The following is a 15,715-nucleotide window of genomic DNA, read 5'->3' as shown; positions in this document are numbered from 1 at the left end:
AATAACGACAAAGGGCCTGATTCTGTAAAGGCCGCCAATCACGCTTTGTCATCCTTTACAGAATCGTGGCTAGTTTTCCTGACAGTTGCCTTAAATGTAGGCCAGCATTTTGCAGGCCTACATTTAAAGCATCTGTCTCAGGTCTACAGAGACACATAGGGATGCTTAAACATGCCCAAGGCCACTTCCAGACGAAACCATGCCCACACCCCACTTGGGCATGTTTAACCATCCCTACGCATCTCCATAGATGCACAACAGACACCATCCTCGCAGATTTTTTTTTTCTAAAATCGGGCATCCCTGTTGGCTGCCAGACAGCGGTAAGACATCTACCAGTACCTAAAATCGGGACGCACGGTTCGAGAATCAAGTCAAAAATGAACAACTAGAAGATTGCCACTGTGAATTGATCATCAAAGAAATACTATTGAATTAGCTTAAGTGTTAGAAATTGCAAGTGTAAACATTGAGCAGCTATAAATATTTACACCTAGATTATTTAAGTTTCTAATCTATATGTATACTTGCAGTGGCATAGCAAGGGTGAGAGGCATCCTCTTCTCTGCCCCCCCCCCCATCTGCTCCTTCCCTGCCCCTTCCTGGCGCGGATCCAGGAAGTGACATCAGAGGAAGAGCTGACGCTAGCGCGTGCAGCAGATTAAGGTTACTGCTCGCGCCGGGAGCGTTAAAGAGGTACAAGGGAAGGGGCACGCTTGCATGGGTACTGTGGGGGTGGAGAAGGAGCAGGAGGCGGAGAGGAGGATGGGTGCCGTCGCTCCCACCAAGATGGCACCCAAGGCGGACCACCCCTCTTACTACGCCACTGTATACTTGAGAACTTCATCCATGTGCCTCCTGTATATGCTCCTGCTCCTGTACATGCCTACTGGCAAAGTACATACCATCATGTTGACACACGTACTTGTATACCAGGTGGAATTCTAGAAGAGGTCATTAACGCATGCATGTGACTATATAATGCACAAAAATGACTTTATTTAAAAAAACCTCTTTGTTATGGGTTTTTTAAAAATTAATTAATTAATTTATATTTTTCACAAATTGTTGAACAACAATTTAAAAAAATTAACAGTTGAAATAAGAAACAAACAATAAATTATAAAATAATTCCACATATATGACTAAAATTCAGAGTCCACAAAATAAGGAGAGAGAGACCATTACCTCCAAGGGAAGTTGGTTCTGAGGAATAACTAATCACATTGCAGAGTGTAGTTGGATTTAACAAACTGCCTGGCTGAGGGACTCCATGGGAGAATCTGGAGCTCTAGAAAAAAAAGAGCCTCTTTGAAACTAAGTTGAAATCATAGAAATGAACAGAAATTCTATAAACTTACGGCTATGAACCAAAAACAACAAACTGCTGATTTCTTGAGCAGCAAAAATGGATGGTGCGCATTTTGAACAGAGTGTGATATATTTTGAATGGCTTTGAAACCTACAATTTATAGTGCCACAGGTTTGTAATACAATTATGGCTCAAGAAGACACAGTTGTAACGTAATCCTTCATAAATATAGCAAAGCCAGTACATCTCTTCCAGAGTTCAGCAGAGAAGCTATAAATTGCTGTTTCTGGGTTTGGAGTTTGAATGCACATCAAAAATGAATAAAAAGATGAATCTATGTGCCCGAGTATATCTTCCAAGATTCAAACCATGTGTTATGTTCATGAAGAATGTCAAACTTGCACATTTTACATACCAATTTACATACCTAATAGCAATTGGCACTGATTGCAAAAGAACTCTGGCAGCCCTGATAAACTTGTATAACTACAGCTGATTACAATGTTTGTCTGAAAACCGCCTGCTTGAAATAGAAGGGAAATTAATGTACTAGGAACAGCTTTGTTGCATTATGCATTGGTTCAGATTAAATCAAAGTCTAAGCAAATCTGTTGACAGCTTTGGAATGGTCCAAGGTTCAGGAAGGCTTTCACAACTTTTGTGTCAAGGGACAGTGTTTATTTCATTCACCTGTATGTTCCGTAAAATAGAGAACATCACAGGTTCATCTGGAAGGGCAGAAGTTACTGCTATACTTGGACACTCTATCTTTCATTTCGGTACTAAGGAAGGAATGCTATGTTTCCTGCAAGTTCACTATCTAGTCTTTCTTCAATTACAGAAAGAGAGGTAGTTAGAAATAGGTGAAAACAGTTTAATATTACAGTCCCATGGAGGGCAGGGGAAGGACCCATTGCATATGCTTCTCTATGGTGAATTTCCCTTGTCATTAGTGTAATCGTCTTCCCTCTGGTCAACTGTATTAATTAGTGACCGGGTTATCCAGATTCTGTGTAACCGGTAGTTCCTGAAATGTGCCACCACATTCTACGTATAAAGCTGTGCTGTGGTTATGGTTCTCGCCACTTGCTTAGTGTATGTGGATTTTTACCAGATACAGATATCTGATTTTACGATTAAATGTGATAAAACCCTGAGGATTAGCACAAAAGAAAAATCTAGTATTAAATTTTAAAAACTAGAAAATGTTAAGGTCCCAGTATCAGGCTTATATAGCTGTAAATTTGGGGCCATATTCACGTTTAATGAAAAAGCCAAATTGGCCCAGTAGAATTGGATGACTGTCTTTAACGGCACAAAAAGATGTATGACAAGTTAGCTGTAGATGATATAAATCAGACTTGTAGGTGTCAGTAGATCTTAATATTATAAAGACAATTCTATAACTGGGCATGTGCATATGAATGTCTTGTTTACATAAATGCACCAATAAGCACCACTTCTGGGTCCAAATGCACTGTGCGCTATTCTGTATGGTAGCAAATAAGTGCTATGGCTCATAAGTCAAAGGGATGTTCACAGGGGTATAAAATGGGCAGACGACACAATGGAGATGACTACAGAAGTCAGCAGCAGATGTCTGGAAATCCTTTGATTTGACTCAATGAACAACATATTAAAGGATTTTTGGCATCTGCTACTAACTACTGTTATCTCCACTTGTCTACATGTGCTGTTTGTAGAGACCTGTTCTTCTGCTTTGGGGTTTGTAGAACATGGGTGATGCAGTTTGATTTGTTAAGTAGACAGCCTGCTCAACCAGTCAAAGGGCATCAAACAAAAAATAACCGCCCCTCCCAAAAAAAAACAAAAACACCAGTGCTCTTGGGCTGGGGATTCTCTGAACCTCCTGAAGACCCCGACTGTACTGATCTGAATTTGATTGGCTGAGCAGAATCTGCCTGTTGCCTGCTCGACCAATCAAATTCAGAGTGTGCCCTCAAGGCCTTTAGGGGGTAAGGTGAAATCCCTGAAGGCCCTGACCACATGCCACTGGTGGGCGCTAACTTACACATGCAACTTTTGGAATACTATAAGACATGCACACTACATGACTCATTCAGGTATGCCACTTTATGCCAGCCATAGAACTAGCATAAGTGGTTGCACTTAAATGTGGGCACAACAATAGCGCATCAGTATTTTATAATGAAATCTCAGTGACAATTTTCCTTTCAGCAGTGGCGCTCAGCACATGGCATCAAGTCACCTAACTTGAGTTGCTGAGTTATAGAATTGTACTGTATATATTTATTGGATTTACTCCTGGGGAAATTCTGCAAATTTGCACAATACAGAATGTGCACAGAATTCCCCACCTGTATAGAATTCTCCACTTGCCAAGCAGAAATTAGTGCAGGTATTTATTTATTGTAAAAATTTATAAAGCATACTATCCTTCAAATTCTAGGCAGTGTAGGTTGGTAATAGCAGTAGGAGGTTGAAGCAAAGATTCTCTTTTCCTGCAGCAATTTGCATGGTAAGAGGCAAATGGTCACACAGCATGAGGGATATCCACCTCCTCTGCTTATTTTGACTAAATGATTAACTGTGTACAGCCTGTTGAATGTTGACTTCATTATATTTTAAAAAATTGTCAACTGGATCCATATTTGCCTGATGGTTGATACAGTCCTGGATTACCCATTGCATGCAGGGACTTGTAGTCTTCCTTTTCTTAATGAATACTGTGGGGAAATCAGAACTGCACTGCATTCAGTGAGGTAAACCGAAGCTTGAATCAACCCTGTTAGGTGAATCTGGATCTAGGTCTTATCTAGATCAGTTTTGATGGCTATTAGTGTATAAAACAGGGTTTTCTGATGTCAGTCCTTGAGAGCTGTAATCTAGTCGGGTTTTCAGGATTTCCCCAATGAATTTGCATGAGATCTATTTGCATGCACTGCTTCCATTGTATGCAAATAGATCTTATGCATATTCATTTGGGAAATCCTGAAAACTCGACCTGATGGGACTGAGGTTGAATACCCCTTGTATAAAACAACAGATATTTATATATTATAAGAGCATGAGGCAATGATCTGGAAAGGTGAACAGTTTTTGCAGTTGCCCCTCCAGTTTTTTCTTTGTGAAATGTGTTTTTGTTATATAATTTCAAATGAAGGAGGCTTAAAAAGGATTATTTTATTTCACAAATACTGTAGCCTGGGAGTCCTGCTCACTGTTGGTCAGGATCCACTCATATGCTTTTCTGTATTTTGCAAGCAAGAACAATGATATTTTTCTTAACTATTTACCATGAAAGGATGAGGAATCGTCTTATTTTATTGTATATGCAAAAACAGTGATATAGAGGCATGTAATGTTCTCTACAATAAACTACTTTCTTAAGAAATCTTGATTATTAACTCTATAATAGAGTTTTGAACCTCTACCCCCCACCCCCCAAAAAAATCATTCTGTAGGATTTTGATACAGCAGTCAAATTCTGTCCCAAAATGTGACCAGTAAAGAGAATTTCTTCACTGGCTCCCAGCCTACTAATTGTGAAAAAAGAATAATTGTTTGTAAGATTATTTCACAACATCCCCAGGTCAAAGCCATCGTTGCCTTTTATGTGTGTATTTTCACATGGAAAAATGTTCAATGTACGTTTGTTTGAAATGCCTTGGTTAATGCAATGCTTATCTAAATACTTATTGTCCCTCTAACAGTTAACCTTTGGACTATGTTTCAAGCTGCTCAAAAACTGGGAGGATATGAAACGGTAAGTGTTTAAGCAATCTAACTGAAAAAAAAAAGTTGTGCAATAGCACTTTCTCCCTCCTGACTAAAAAAAAAAAAAAAAAAAAAAAAAAAAACCAACAGAAAATGTGAAAGCAAACAACCATTTCGAATGGCTGTATACATTGTGGGTTCATTGGACCAGGTTTGGAAAGAGTCCCAATTAGTTCCAGCATTGTAAACTTGTCCTAAAAACTCCAACTGGAAAACATATGTAACTCTTCCCTGTCAAGGAAATTAGTTGGGTCTGTAATTTTTTCCCATGTTGAGAAAGGGCTATTATTGTACAAGCAGCCAAGCCTGCATAAAAAGAAATTTCACTTGGCAGCATACCTGACATCTGTTCATGTCTAATATGGGAAAACGTATTAAAGGCTTTCAAAAGTAATCAGTTTTGGCTATTTAATAATAGCATGTTGTGCTATCTCATAGCATTTCTCGTGTAAAAGTGCTTCATTAGACTGTGGGTGAACCAAATAAACAGGAAGCCATCAAATTAATTCAGAGGGGTCTATGGCAATTTTTTTTTATCTGCTAATTGTATCTGACACAGGGTTTATTTTTAGTTCCCAGAAACATTTGATAGTCATGAATTGTACAGTACATAGTGTACTTTGAACCAGTGGACATTAGAGAAAGTAGATTAGATTAAAATCTTCAAAAATGAAGCTGAATGAATGCATACAGCACATCTAGATGACATTTATAATACAAGACATAAACAACACACATGCACACACAAAGATATCGTCACCGAAGATGATTTCCTTGCACACAGCGATCGGATTAAACCTTGTGCAATTGCTGTTGCAATCAGATGAGAGAAATTAATTTGTTTCCTTGAAGTAATCTTGGCTGTCTCTTGGTGGAAGTGAAACAGCAGTAAGAAGTGTCTAGATGTAATAGCTCCGCTGTTCTGAGACAAAGCTTGTCAACAAAACGCACTCTAATTTTAATACATGTTTCAAAGGAAGCTAGCTAACAATCAGAAGAAAAGGCTGTTTACAGAAATCCAGCATGGCCTAAATTTCTGAGAGAGGAATGGCATAATTTTCTTTAAATTGATGACAGTTATATACAAAAGAGTTTTGGTTCTGCAAACAGGATGGAAAAAATGTAAAGACTCTGGGCTACCATGAAAATAATTCCAAAAGGCTGGAGATGCTCTAGAGGTGAACCACTAAAATGGCACAGGATCTGTACCAAAAGCTCTATGAGAGAAAATTTTAGGATCTAACTATAGGAAAACGAGAAGCAGAGGAAATATGAGGGATACATCTAAATACCTAAAGGACATGAATAATTCACAAGAAGCAAACCCCTTTTCGGTGGAAAGGAAGTCCTAGAACAGAGTCACAATATGAGACTCCAATTGAATACTCTCCAGAATAAGCGATGGATGTGTGTATGGAGCGCTTTATAAGTGCATATGATGAAAGGTAGAACAGTGGACACCAAAGGCCAAGGATTAGTGTAGAGCATCCTCTTTTGCAAGAAAAAAAAAAAAATGGGAGATGTAATTTAGAAGAGCAGTTAAAACATACTTGTTTACAGAAATTGGATTGTTTGTTAATTATCAATTCATTTAATTCCTTAGAAATCAAGCTACTCGTATATCCTCTGGGGTATTCCCAGCTTTTTTCACTTGACCAGCTTTGAGCTGAATAGATACATGTGGACTACAAGAATTGGAAAGTAAAGAGCATCACAACATGCTACCTCAATGTAGTTGCATATTTTTATAAAGTACCCTACTTAGAGGATTCATTGGGACCAATTCTAGAACATGGTACCTTGATTGATTTAAGCACTATAATTGTGTATGCTGAGTGCAAATTCTATAACATTTAAGCTATTGTAAAATACTAGCATAGAACCGCTTTGGTGCTGGGTCAATGGCTGGTGTAAATTGACATGCCTAAGTGTGCCATGCAGTATTTTATAAGTTGCATGCATCACTTGTGATACACCTATGTCCCACCCACACTCCATCCACACACATATGTCTCCTTGTAATTAAACACTATAGCACTTAAACACTACCATACAAATTAGCATGTAAGTGCCAATTAAGGCACAACTCATGTGTGCAAGAGCATGTTACCTGAACACAGTAGAGCAAATGTTAGCGAATAATATGATAATATTTATTTGAAATTGTTTATATTCTGCTGATCACTGGTGGTCTTCAGTGGATTCTATGTAAATATAAAGCATAAAATTAAAAGATGCAAAACACATAACATAATTGACATAACAGAACTGATAAAGCCTACTTTAGATAAAAGCATAGAAATTTAATTGGTATGTCCTGGTCAGGATATGTACAATTGCAGTAGTATTTTAGAAATATGTGTAGGGAATGCACATGTATGTGGTAGCATATGCAGCGGGAGCAGCCAGTTTGCAATTATAAACATGCAAAACATCAACGAAAGAAACTGCATCTTACATGTGTAACATGACATGTCAGAGCTTACACATGCAAGTGGTGGCCATTTTGGAAACTACAAACTTTTTAAAGATCTGTATATGCTTGGGACAGTTGTAAATCCCAACTTTGATGAATAGGGACGTGCATGTGTAGATTGTGATTCTGCCCAAACTATTCTCTCTTGTAGTAGAGATTTACACATGTAAAAAACTGGTTTTCTAAAACTGAGTCTTCAAGTATATGCGATTATATATGTGTAAATAGTGGTACTTACAGTATATACGAGTACGGTATATAGTAAATTGCAACTAGAGCTCCTAAAATGAATGCAATGTTATGACACAAAGCTAGAATGACACAAAGCATTGTTACCAATCCATCATTTAAAAGGGCCTCATGCCTTGCAATGGGGGGAGGGGAGTATTCAGGCTTTAAAACTAAGAGGGGGGGAAATAAACTCTTTCTTTGTGAAAATTTAATAAATTGGCCTCCAGTTGGATTTCTGCAAGCAAGAGTTCCACAGTGTAATGCCTTAATTGAGCATATCCCATTTTAGAGTTTCTGCCTTACCAACAAATTTAAGTAAAGGAACTTCCAACAGCCCTTTATCTTGAGATCAAAGTCCCATATAATAACAGATTTATTAGATGTCCTAGCAAAATTGCAGGTAACACCTAGCCGGATCTGTCTTATGGGGTGCAATAATAAAATTAATTAGTCTTGCTGGCAGGCTGTACATAAAGAAATACCTAGAAATCCTATCATATATGCTAGCACTAGCAGTACTCGTACAGTCGAGTCTGGCTGGCACTGCAACAGAACCAGGAAGTTTGATGCTTGGGTAACAGCCACCCTTTCATTATTTTGTGGCTTGACATGAGACACAAGTTAAAAAAATTTAATAACTAGAGTTATACACCATTAATACACATTATTTTATTGCAGGTTGTATTTTTATACACCGAGACCTAATTAATAATAATGCATGTTGATTGTATTAGCACATACCAGGGCCATACAGAAGGCTGCATGAGGGGGGCAACTGCACAGGGCACAAGAGAGACAAGGGTACTAAAATTTCTCCCCATCCACTGAAGTAGGGTGCCAGGGTCTGTGTTGCACGGGGCATGATTCTAGCATGGTACACTGCTGGTACATGTCAATAACTCGGTTAGGGGGTTGTCTTATACAATCAACTGGTGAGGTATGCAGGAGGAAGATTCTTTTTTTTTTTAACAAAGTGCTATGAAAGGTGTTATTACAGGGGATATGTTTGAGGGCTGACAGTTGTGATATATTCGTAGCACCAGGGGCAGAAATACCTGGGCAGTTTTGGTGATCCACTTGGTCTTTTTTTTCTGCCATCATCTGCAACCACATGCTACCTGCTTATGAAAACTCTTTAAATAAATCATCTTTTCAAGATGTTTCATTATTTTAGTAGTGGGCTAAAGATCACAGAAAACTGAATTTATAATATCCTATACATTTTTTTCTCCAAAAGGAAAACTACATAATGAACAATGGTCTATATGGGCTATAAATGTGTGAGAATCCCCCCCCAGCATAACTAAATAAATGTTTTCTTTTCCAGAATTCATGTAATATTTGAAAATTAATGCCAGAGAACATGAAGGGAGCCGTTTTGGTTGCTAGCAATATACAAAGCCATGCTAGCGATTCCCAGTTCTGCCAGAGTATTTGTGTGTTTGACACGTAAATGTCTATTGATTGATACTCTTCTTTTACCATATGATCAAACAGATACAGATGATTACAATATCTGAAAACCACCTGCTTGAAACAGAAGAAAAATTAATGTACTGTGAACAGCTGTGTTACATTATGCATTGTGCAAAGCATTAATTTACCACGAAATAAAACTTTTATGGTGGTAGTGGTTGCATGATTTTTTATTGATGCACTACATGTTTCATGCTTGGTCTGTCGTACTGCATTAATATGAGGTCTATGGCATTAAAATGCAAAATTGAATGTCCTGCTTTAACTTTTACAGATAACCGCTCGTCGACAATGGAAAAATATTTACGATGAATTAGGTGGCAACCCTGGGAGCACAAGTGCTGCAACGTGCACACGGAGACATTATGAACGGTAGGATCACAGAAATATGAAAGGGTTTGCTTTAAAAAAAATAGCAGTTGAAAGGAACCAGGTAGGCTGGGTGATTCAATTGGTCTTTATCTGATCATGTACTGTGTCACTAGCTGCAGAGCACTGTGCGAGGAGCTATGCATCTACACCTCCATTTTAGATAGAAGGTAATATAAAGAAATATGAGCGTCGAGAGCAGCGCTGGGCATTCAGCGCAGCTCCCTGCGCTAAAAACTGCTATCGTGGTTTAGTAAAAAGGGAAGGGGTATTTGTCTGTTTTTGTATGGTTGTTAGTGAGGTGACAGTGCATAGAGTCATCTGCTTTGACCTCTTTGAAAAACCCTGGAATAGGAATGATGATTAACATTTTCTATGCGTACAGTGTGCTTTGTGTTTTTTTTTTTATTTTATTGTTGGTAGATCATTTTGACTTGGTCATTTTAAAAGTAGCTCGCAAGCCCAAAAAGTGTGGGCACCCCTGTTGTAGGAGATAGTCTGCTGTTGAGACAGACGTGGGGAAAGCCACTGCTTGCCCTGGAATCGGTAGCATGGAATGTTGCTACTATTTGGGGTTTTACCAGGTACTTGTGACCTAGATTGGCCACTATGGAAACAGGATAATAGGCTAGATAGACCATTGGTCTGACCCAGTATGGCAATTCTTATGTTCTTCTGACATCCATATTTAACAGCTACACTCAGTCTAAACACATTCTTTAAACATGCAAGATTTCTGCATGCCATTATGTTAGTGCATATTATTGTTATCCTCCTAGCAGTTGTGTTCATACCAAGAAAATCAATCTTTAAACTAGAGTTGCCAGTTTTAACTCACCTTTTAGCTCACAGGCAGTGGGGGGGGGGGGGTAGGGCAGTTCACCCCGGGCACCATCTTGGTGGGGGCGACAGCACCCATCCTCCTCTCTGCCCCCCCACCACCACTCCCCTGGTCACACAAGCGTCTTCACTCCCCCACCCCACCCCTGTACTTCTAGCTTTTTGCTGGTGTGAGCAGCAACTCCAACCTGCTTCTCATGCCATCGTCAGCTCTCCTTCTGATGCGCCTAAGAAGTAACGTCAGAAGGAGAGCCAACACCCACATGGGCAGCAAGCTCGTGATGCTGCTCGTGTCCGGAAAGATAGAGGTATGAGGGAATTGAAGGGATGTGCAGTTGGGGGAGGGGGGGGTAGAAAGGGGTGCCACCTCCCCGGGCGCCTGTCACCCTTACTAAGCCACTGCTCACAGGGCTCAAGATGAAATAATGAGAGGTTAGTTCCGGAAAATATACAGAAGTATAAAATGATTTCCAAATGGTCTTAAAACTGAGAAGAAATCCTTATAAAGTATGGCTTGTTAATTGTGTGATGTTTCAGTATGTCTGGGCATAACATTAGAACTGCCATACTGGATTAGACAAAAGGTCCATCTAGGTCAGTGTTCTAAACTAAACTAAACCTTAAGTTTGTATACCGCATCATCTCCATAAAGATAGAGCTCGGCACGGTTTACAGGTAAATTCAATAAATGAGGGAAGGACATAATAAGAAATTAGAGGTTATGAAGAGGATAGCTAGCTTTACATTTTAAATACATAACTTTACGTTTTGGAGAAAAGCCAGGTTTTCAGATGCTTTCGGAATAATTGGAATGAGCCTAGGTTCAGAAGCGGGTCAGGGAGGTTATTCCAAATCTCAGTGAATTTGAAGAAAAGGGATTTCCCTAATTTACCTGCATACATGACGCCTTTTAATGAGGGGAAAGATAATTTGAGTTTGTGGGCGGATCTGGTCGTGTCAGTTCTCGAAGAATTCCAGGATAGTGGAATTAGGGGAGGAAGAATGCCATGTAGGATCTTGAATATTAGGGAGGTACATTTAAAGTGAATCCTAGAAATCACCAGAAGCCAGTGAAGTTTTGACAGAAGCGGGGAAACATGGTCGAATTTGCTTTTTGCAAAGATCAACCTAGCCACAGTGTTCTGGATCCGCTGAAGTCTTTGAAGATTTTTATTGGTTAGACTTAGACAGATGGAATTACAATAGTCCAGTCTGGAAAGAATGATTGATTGTACAAGGACAGAAAATGTTGCAGGATCTCACTTTCCTCAACATGTGATGACTAAAAAAACATTTTTTTTACCAGAGAGTTGAGATGATCATTAAAGGAAAGTGTAGAGTTAATAATGATGCACAAAACTTTGCTTATTCTGTTTCAATAGTGGCCAATCTGGGTCACAAGACCCTGGTAGGATCCCCAAAAGTAGCTAGATTCCATGCTACCTACACCCAGGGATAAGCAGTGGCTTCCCCAGGTCTGTCTCAGTAACAATTTATGGACAAACAAAGATTTGGATAAATTCCTGGAGATAAACACAGCTACACTAACTGCTTTTACCACATCCTCTGGCAATAAGTTCCAGAGCTTGACTTTTCTCCTATTTATTTTAAATGTACTCAGGGCCAGCTCAAGGAACTATGGAGCCCTGAGCCAACTTTTGCATTGTAGTCTCCCATCCCTTCAATCTGGTATCTCCCCCCTCTCTCTAAGTCTCCTCCTCCTGCTGGACTAGGTGAGACAGTAGCTCAGGGCATTGATGAAAAAGGGTGCCAAAATCCCAAACTGGATGGGATTTTGGCATTCTTTATCAGTGGAACCTTGGGCCAGAGTCTTACCTGTCCATAGCTTGAGCCAGTCCTGAATGTACTACTATGTCAGTGGCTCCCAAACCAGTCCTCAGGACATACCCACCTGACATACCCATCCAGTCTGGTATTCAGGATACCCACAATGAGTATGTGTAAGATAGATTTGCATACAGTGGAGGCAGTTCATGCACATTTAACTAATGCATATTCATTGTGGTTATTGTGAAAACAAGACTAGCTGGATGTGTCTAGATAACTGGGTTGCCTTTGCCTATTCCAAGTTAGTTGTTAATGTACAAATTATTATACATTAACTGCTAAGGCGTCATATGATTACAAACAGGATCACACAATATATTAAGAATGTTGAAAGGGTATTATAAATAAAAATATTTAATAAAAACAATCTTGTAAAGTTATATTGTTTTAGGATAATAGTTTTTATTATGAAATCAAACAGCCCAACATGGCTATATTTTGGCTGTATGCTTATATCAGGTTACAATAAACAAATATTCATCATGTTCATGATAAAAAGCAAAAATTTTAAATAACTAGCACCATTAGGTTGATAACGTCTCTCTTAAATGCACTTGAATATTTGAGATATGTTTGTGACTAACCATATCAAATACATATTGGTGCCAATTCTATAACTGGGTGGCATAGTTTAGGTACCTAGAAGCAGCAAACTGAATGATCGCTCTTTCGTTCATTCATTGGGATTTATTAACCACCTTTTTGAAGAGATTTGCCCAAGGTGGTGTACTGCAGGTACAGTTTATGATATAAAATTAACAGCATAACAGTATCAAAATGACCAAATATGAACAAAAATACAATAAATGAGGTATATTTGGAAATGGCAAATTTTAAACCTAATAATAAGACTAATATGAAACAGTATGAAAAAAAGGATAAGCCATCAAAATCATAACCAACTCTAAAAAAAATATGATCACGTGACCCCACTGTTAATAAAAGCTCATTGGTTACCTATTAGAAACAGGATCACTTACAAAATTCTTCTGTTAACCTTTAAAACTTGTATCTTTGAAAGGCCAGAATAAGTATCTCATTCCTATAGTCCCTCAAGATCATTAAGACCCACCTCACAGCACTTAGGCCCTAATTCTGCAAAGTGCCGTCCTACAGCTGTCTAATCAGCCAATTGGGATGCACATTTTTTTTTAAAAATGCTCCCCAGGCAGGCCGACTATATTGAAGGCGCCTCTGGGAGCCTAGGGAGGCCCTCAAGACGCCTAAGCTCGCCTAAGGGCCTTAGGCGAACCTAGGTGGCCCTACGTGTCTCCCTAGTAGAGGAAGAGAAGCTTAAAATATAGGCCAGCAAAATGCTGGCCTACATTGTAAGTAGACGCGGCCGCTATACTTATCGCGGCAAGGGATCTTCCTGCCGCAATAAGTATAGCGGCCGCCTGTCCGATCACCGGCAGGAGGATGCCCAACCCCTCCTGCCAGAACGCCACCCCCTCCCCCAAAATTCTAGATCGCTGGCAGGAGGGTGCCCAACCTCTCCTGCCGGAAAGCCGCCTCTGCCCCCCGAAACTAGATCGCCAGCAGGAGGATGCCGAACCCCTCATGCCGGAACACCCCCTCAAACTCCCAATCGCCGGCAGGAGGGTGCCCAACCCCTCCTGCTGGAAAGCAGGACCCCGTCCGGACCCCCCATGCTAACGACCTCCCCCCCCCTGATGACTCCCCTAACCTCCCCCCCAACTAACCTTTAAATGTTGGCCGGCTGGACGAGTCTTGTTGCAGTCCAGCCGACAGGCCTGCCTCGTCGAAATGAGACGGGCCCGCCCCTTCCCAGCCCATCCCCGCTAAGTTTAAGACTTGATTGGCCCAGGCTCTAGAAGCCTGGACCAATCAGGCCTTAGGCATAGCGGGTCCGCCCATCCCCACTAATCCTAAGGCCTGATTGGCCCAGGTGCCTCCTTTTACTCTCTGCCCATTTTTGTCACTATATATTCAAACATCCTTCTGGCTTTCACTCTTGCTTTTCTACCTGTTTGGCCACCTTAAGGTCATCAGATTCAGTCACCTTCAAATCCCACTCCTTTTTCTTAGACAGAAGAACTTCATCCCTATATTATACCGCTCCCTCAGGTTTTTGCATTCCAAATGCATGACTTGCATTTTTTAGCATTAAATATTAACTGCTAACTTCTGCACCATTCTTCAAGCTTCAATAAATCTCTCCTCATACTATTAGCACTGCTAGGGATATCTGACTTATTAGAGTTTGGTATCATTTGCAAAGAGGCAAGCCTTACCAGATAGTCCTTCTACAATATTGCTCACAAAAATGTTAAAAAGTGCCAGACCAATGACCAAACACTGCAGAACTCAGAATTAATTCCATTTACCACTATCTTCTGTTTCCTTCCATTTAAGTTTCTAACCCAGTCAATCACTATAGCATTATTTATAAATACACACAGATCTTTCATAATACATATTTTACAGGTGTGTGTAGGCAGTTTGGTCAAATTTAATCACTTCACGCATTGTCCTCATTTCTAGATCATCTATAAATATGTACTATAAATTTGCAGGTGTCATAAAATTTCTAAATTGTTGAATCACCTTCAGACTGTGAGAAATTGCAGGAAAACCTTAGGAGTTTAGAACACAGCGCATCCAAATGGCAGATGAAATGTAATGTGGAGAAATGCAAAGTAATGCAAATTGGGAAGAATAATCCAAATCATGGTTACTTGATGTTGAGTTCTAAATTAGGAGTTACCATCCAAGAAAAAGATCTAGGTGGCATTCACCAGGTATAGGGCCAGTGTAAGTGGTCACACTTAGATGGACATGCGTTGTCTGTCACTTGTGCTAGTACTGTGTAAAGAAAATGGGCATCTACTCTTACTGGAATAGGCTTAAAATAGGTACAATAGTCAGCGCTTTAATACACTCTATTGTAGAATTGCCCTTCTAATGTGGTTCAGTAAATAGGCCTCTAAGAGAGGCAAGCCTTACTCTAACCCCCTCTTTTACGAACGCATAGTGTGGGTGTTAGCGCTGGCAGCGGCGGTAACTGCTCCAATGCTCATAGAATTCCTAAAACCCACGCTAGGCGTTCGTAAAAGAGGGGGTGAGGTAAATCTTTATAAATTGACTGTGTGCTGAATAGTTTGAAGATACCATTAATTTGAGAAACAGCCATAGATAGCTAAGTTGGCCATACAGCTCCAGGTCAAGTGTGACAAGCTAAACCATTACTTTCATGCAAAGGTAGTGGAGGAGTAGCGTAATGTTTAGTACAGAGGTTTGAGAACCTGGGGGACTAGGTTTGATTTCCACTGCAGCTCCATGTGACTCTGAGCAAGCTGCTTAATCCTCCATCGCCCCAGATACAAAATAAGTACCCATATATAATATGTAAAGCACTTTAATTGTTAGCACAAAAAGGCTGT

At 39.8% G+C, this 15,715-nt stretch overlaps 1 protein-coding gene across 2 annotated transcripts in view; it reads left to right on the top strand.

Annotated features, from left to right (window-relative positions):
• ARID5B (AT-rich interaction domain 5B) overlaps nt 1-15,715 on the top strand; it is a 317,531-nt gene that overhangs the window by 232,331 nt on the left and 69,485 nt on the right. For both annotated transcript variants that reach the window (XM_033940669.1, XM_033940670.1), the window contains 2 exons: nt 5,008-5,060; nt 9,529-9,626. In XM_033940669.1, coding sequence (XP_033796560.1) covers nt 5,008-5,060; nt 9,529-9,626 — 151 coding nt within the window. The remainder of the gene's footprint in view (nt 1-5,007; nt 5,061-9,528; nt 9,627-15,715) is intronic.

The sequence above is a fragment of the Geotrypetes seraphini genome, chromosome 4 (assembly GCF_902459505.1).
Source record: "Geotrypetes seraphini chromosome 4, aGeoSer1.1, whole genome shotgun sequence".
Classification (NCBI taxonomy): domain Eukaryota; kingdom Metazoa; phylum Chordata; class Amphibia; order Gymnophiona; family Dermophiidae; genus Geotrypetes; species Geotrypetes seraphini.
This window is presented reverse-complemented; position numbering and strand designations above follow the sequence as displayed.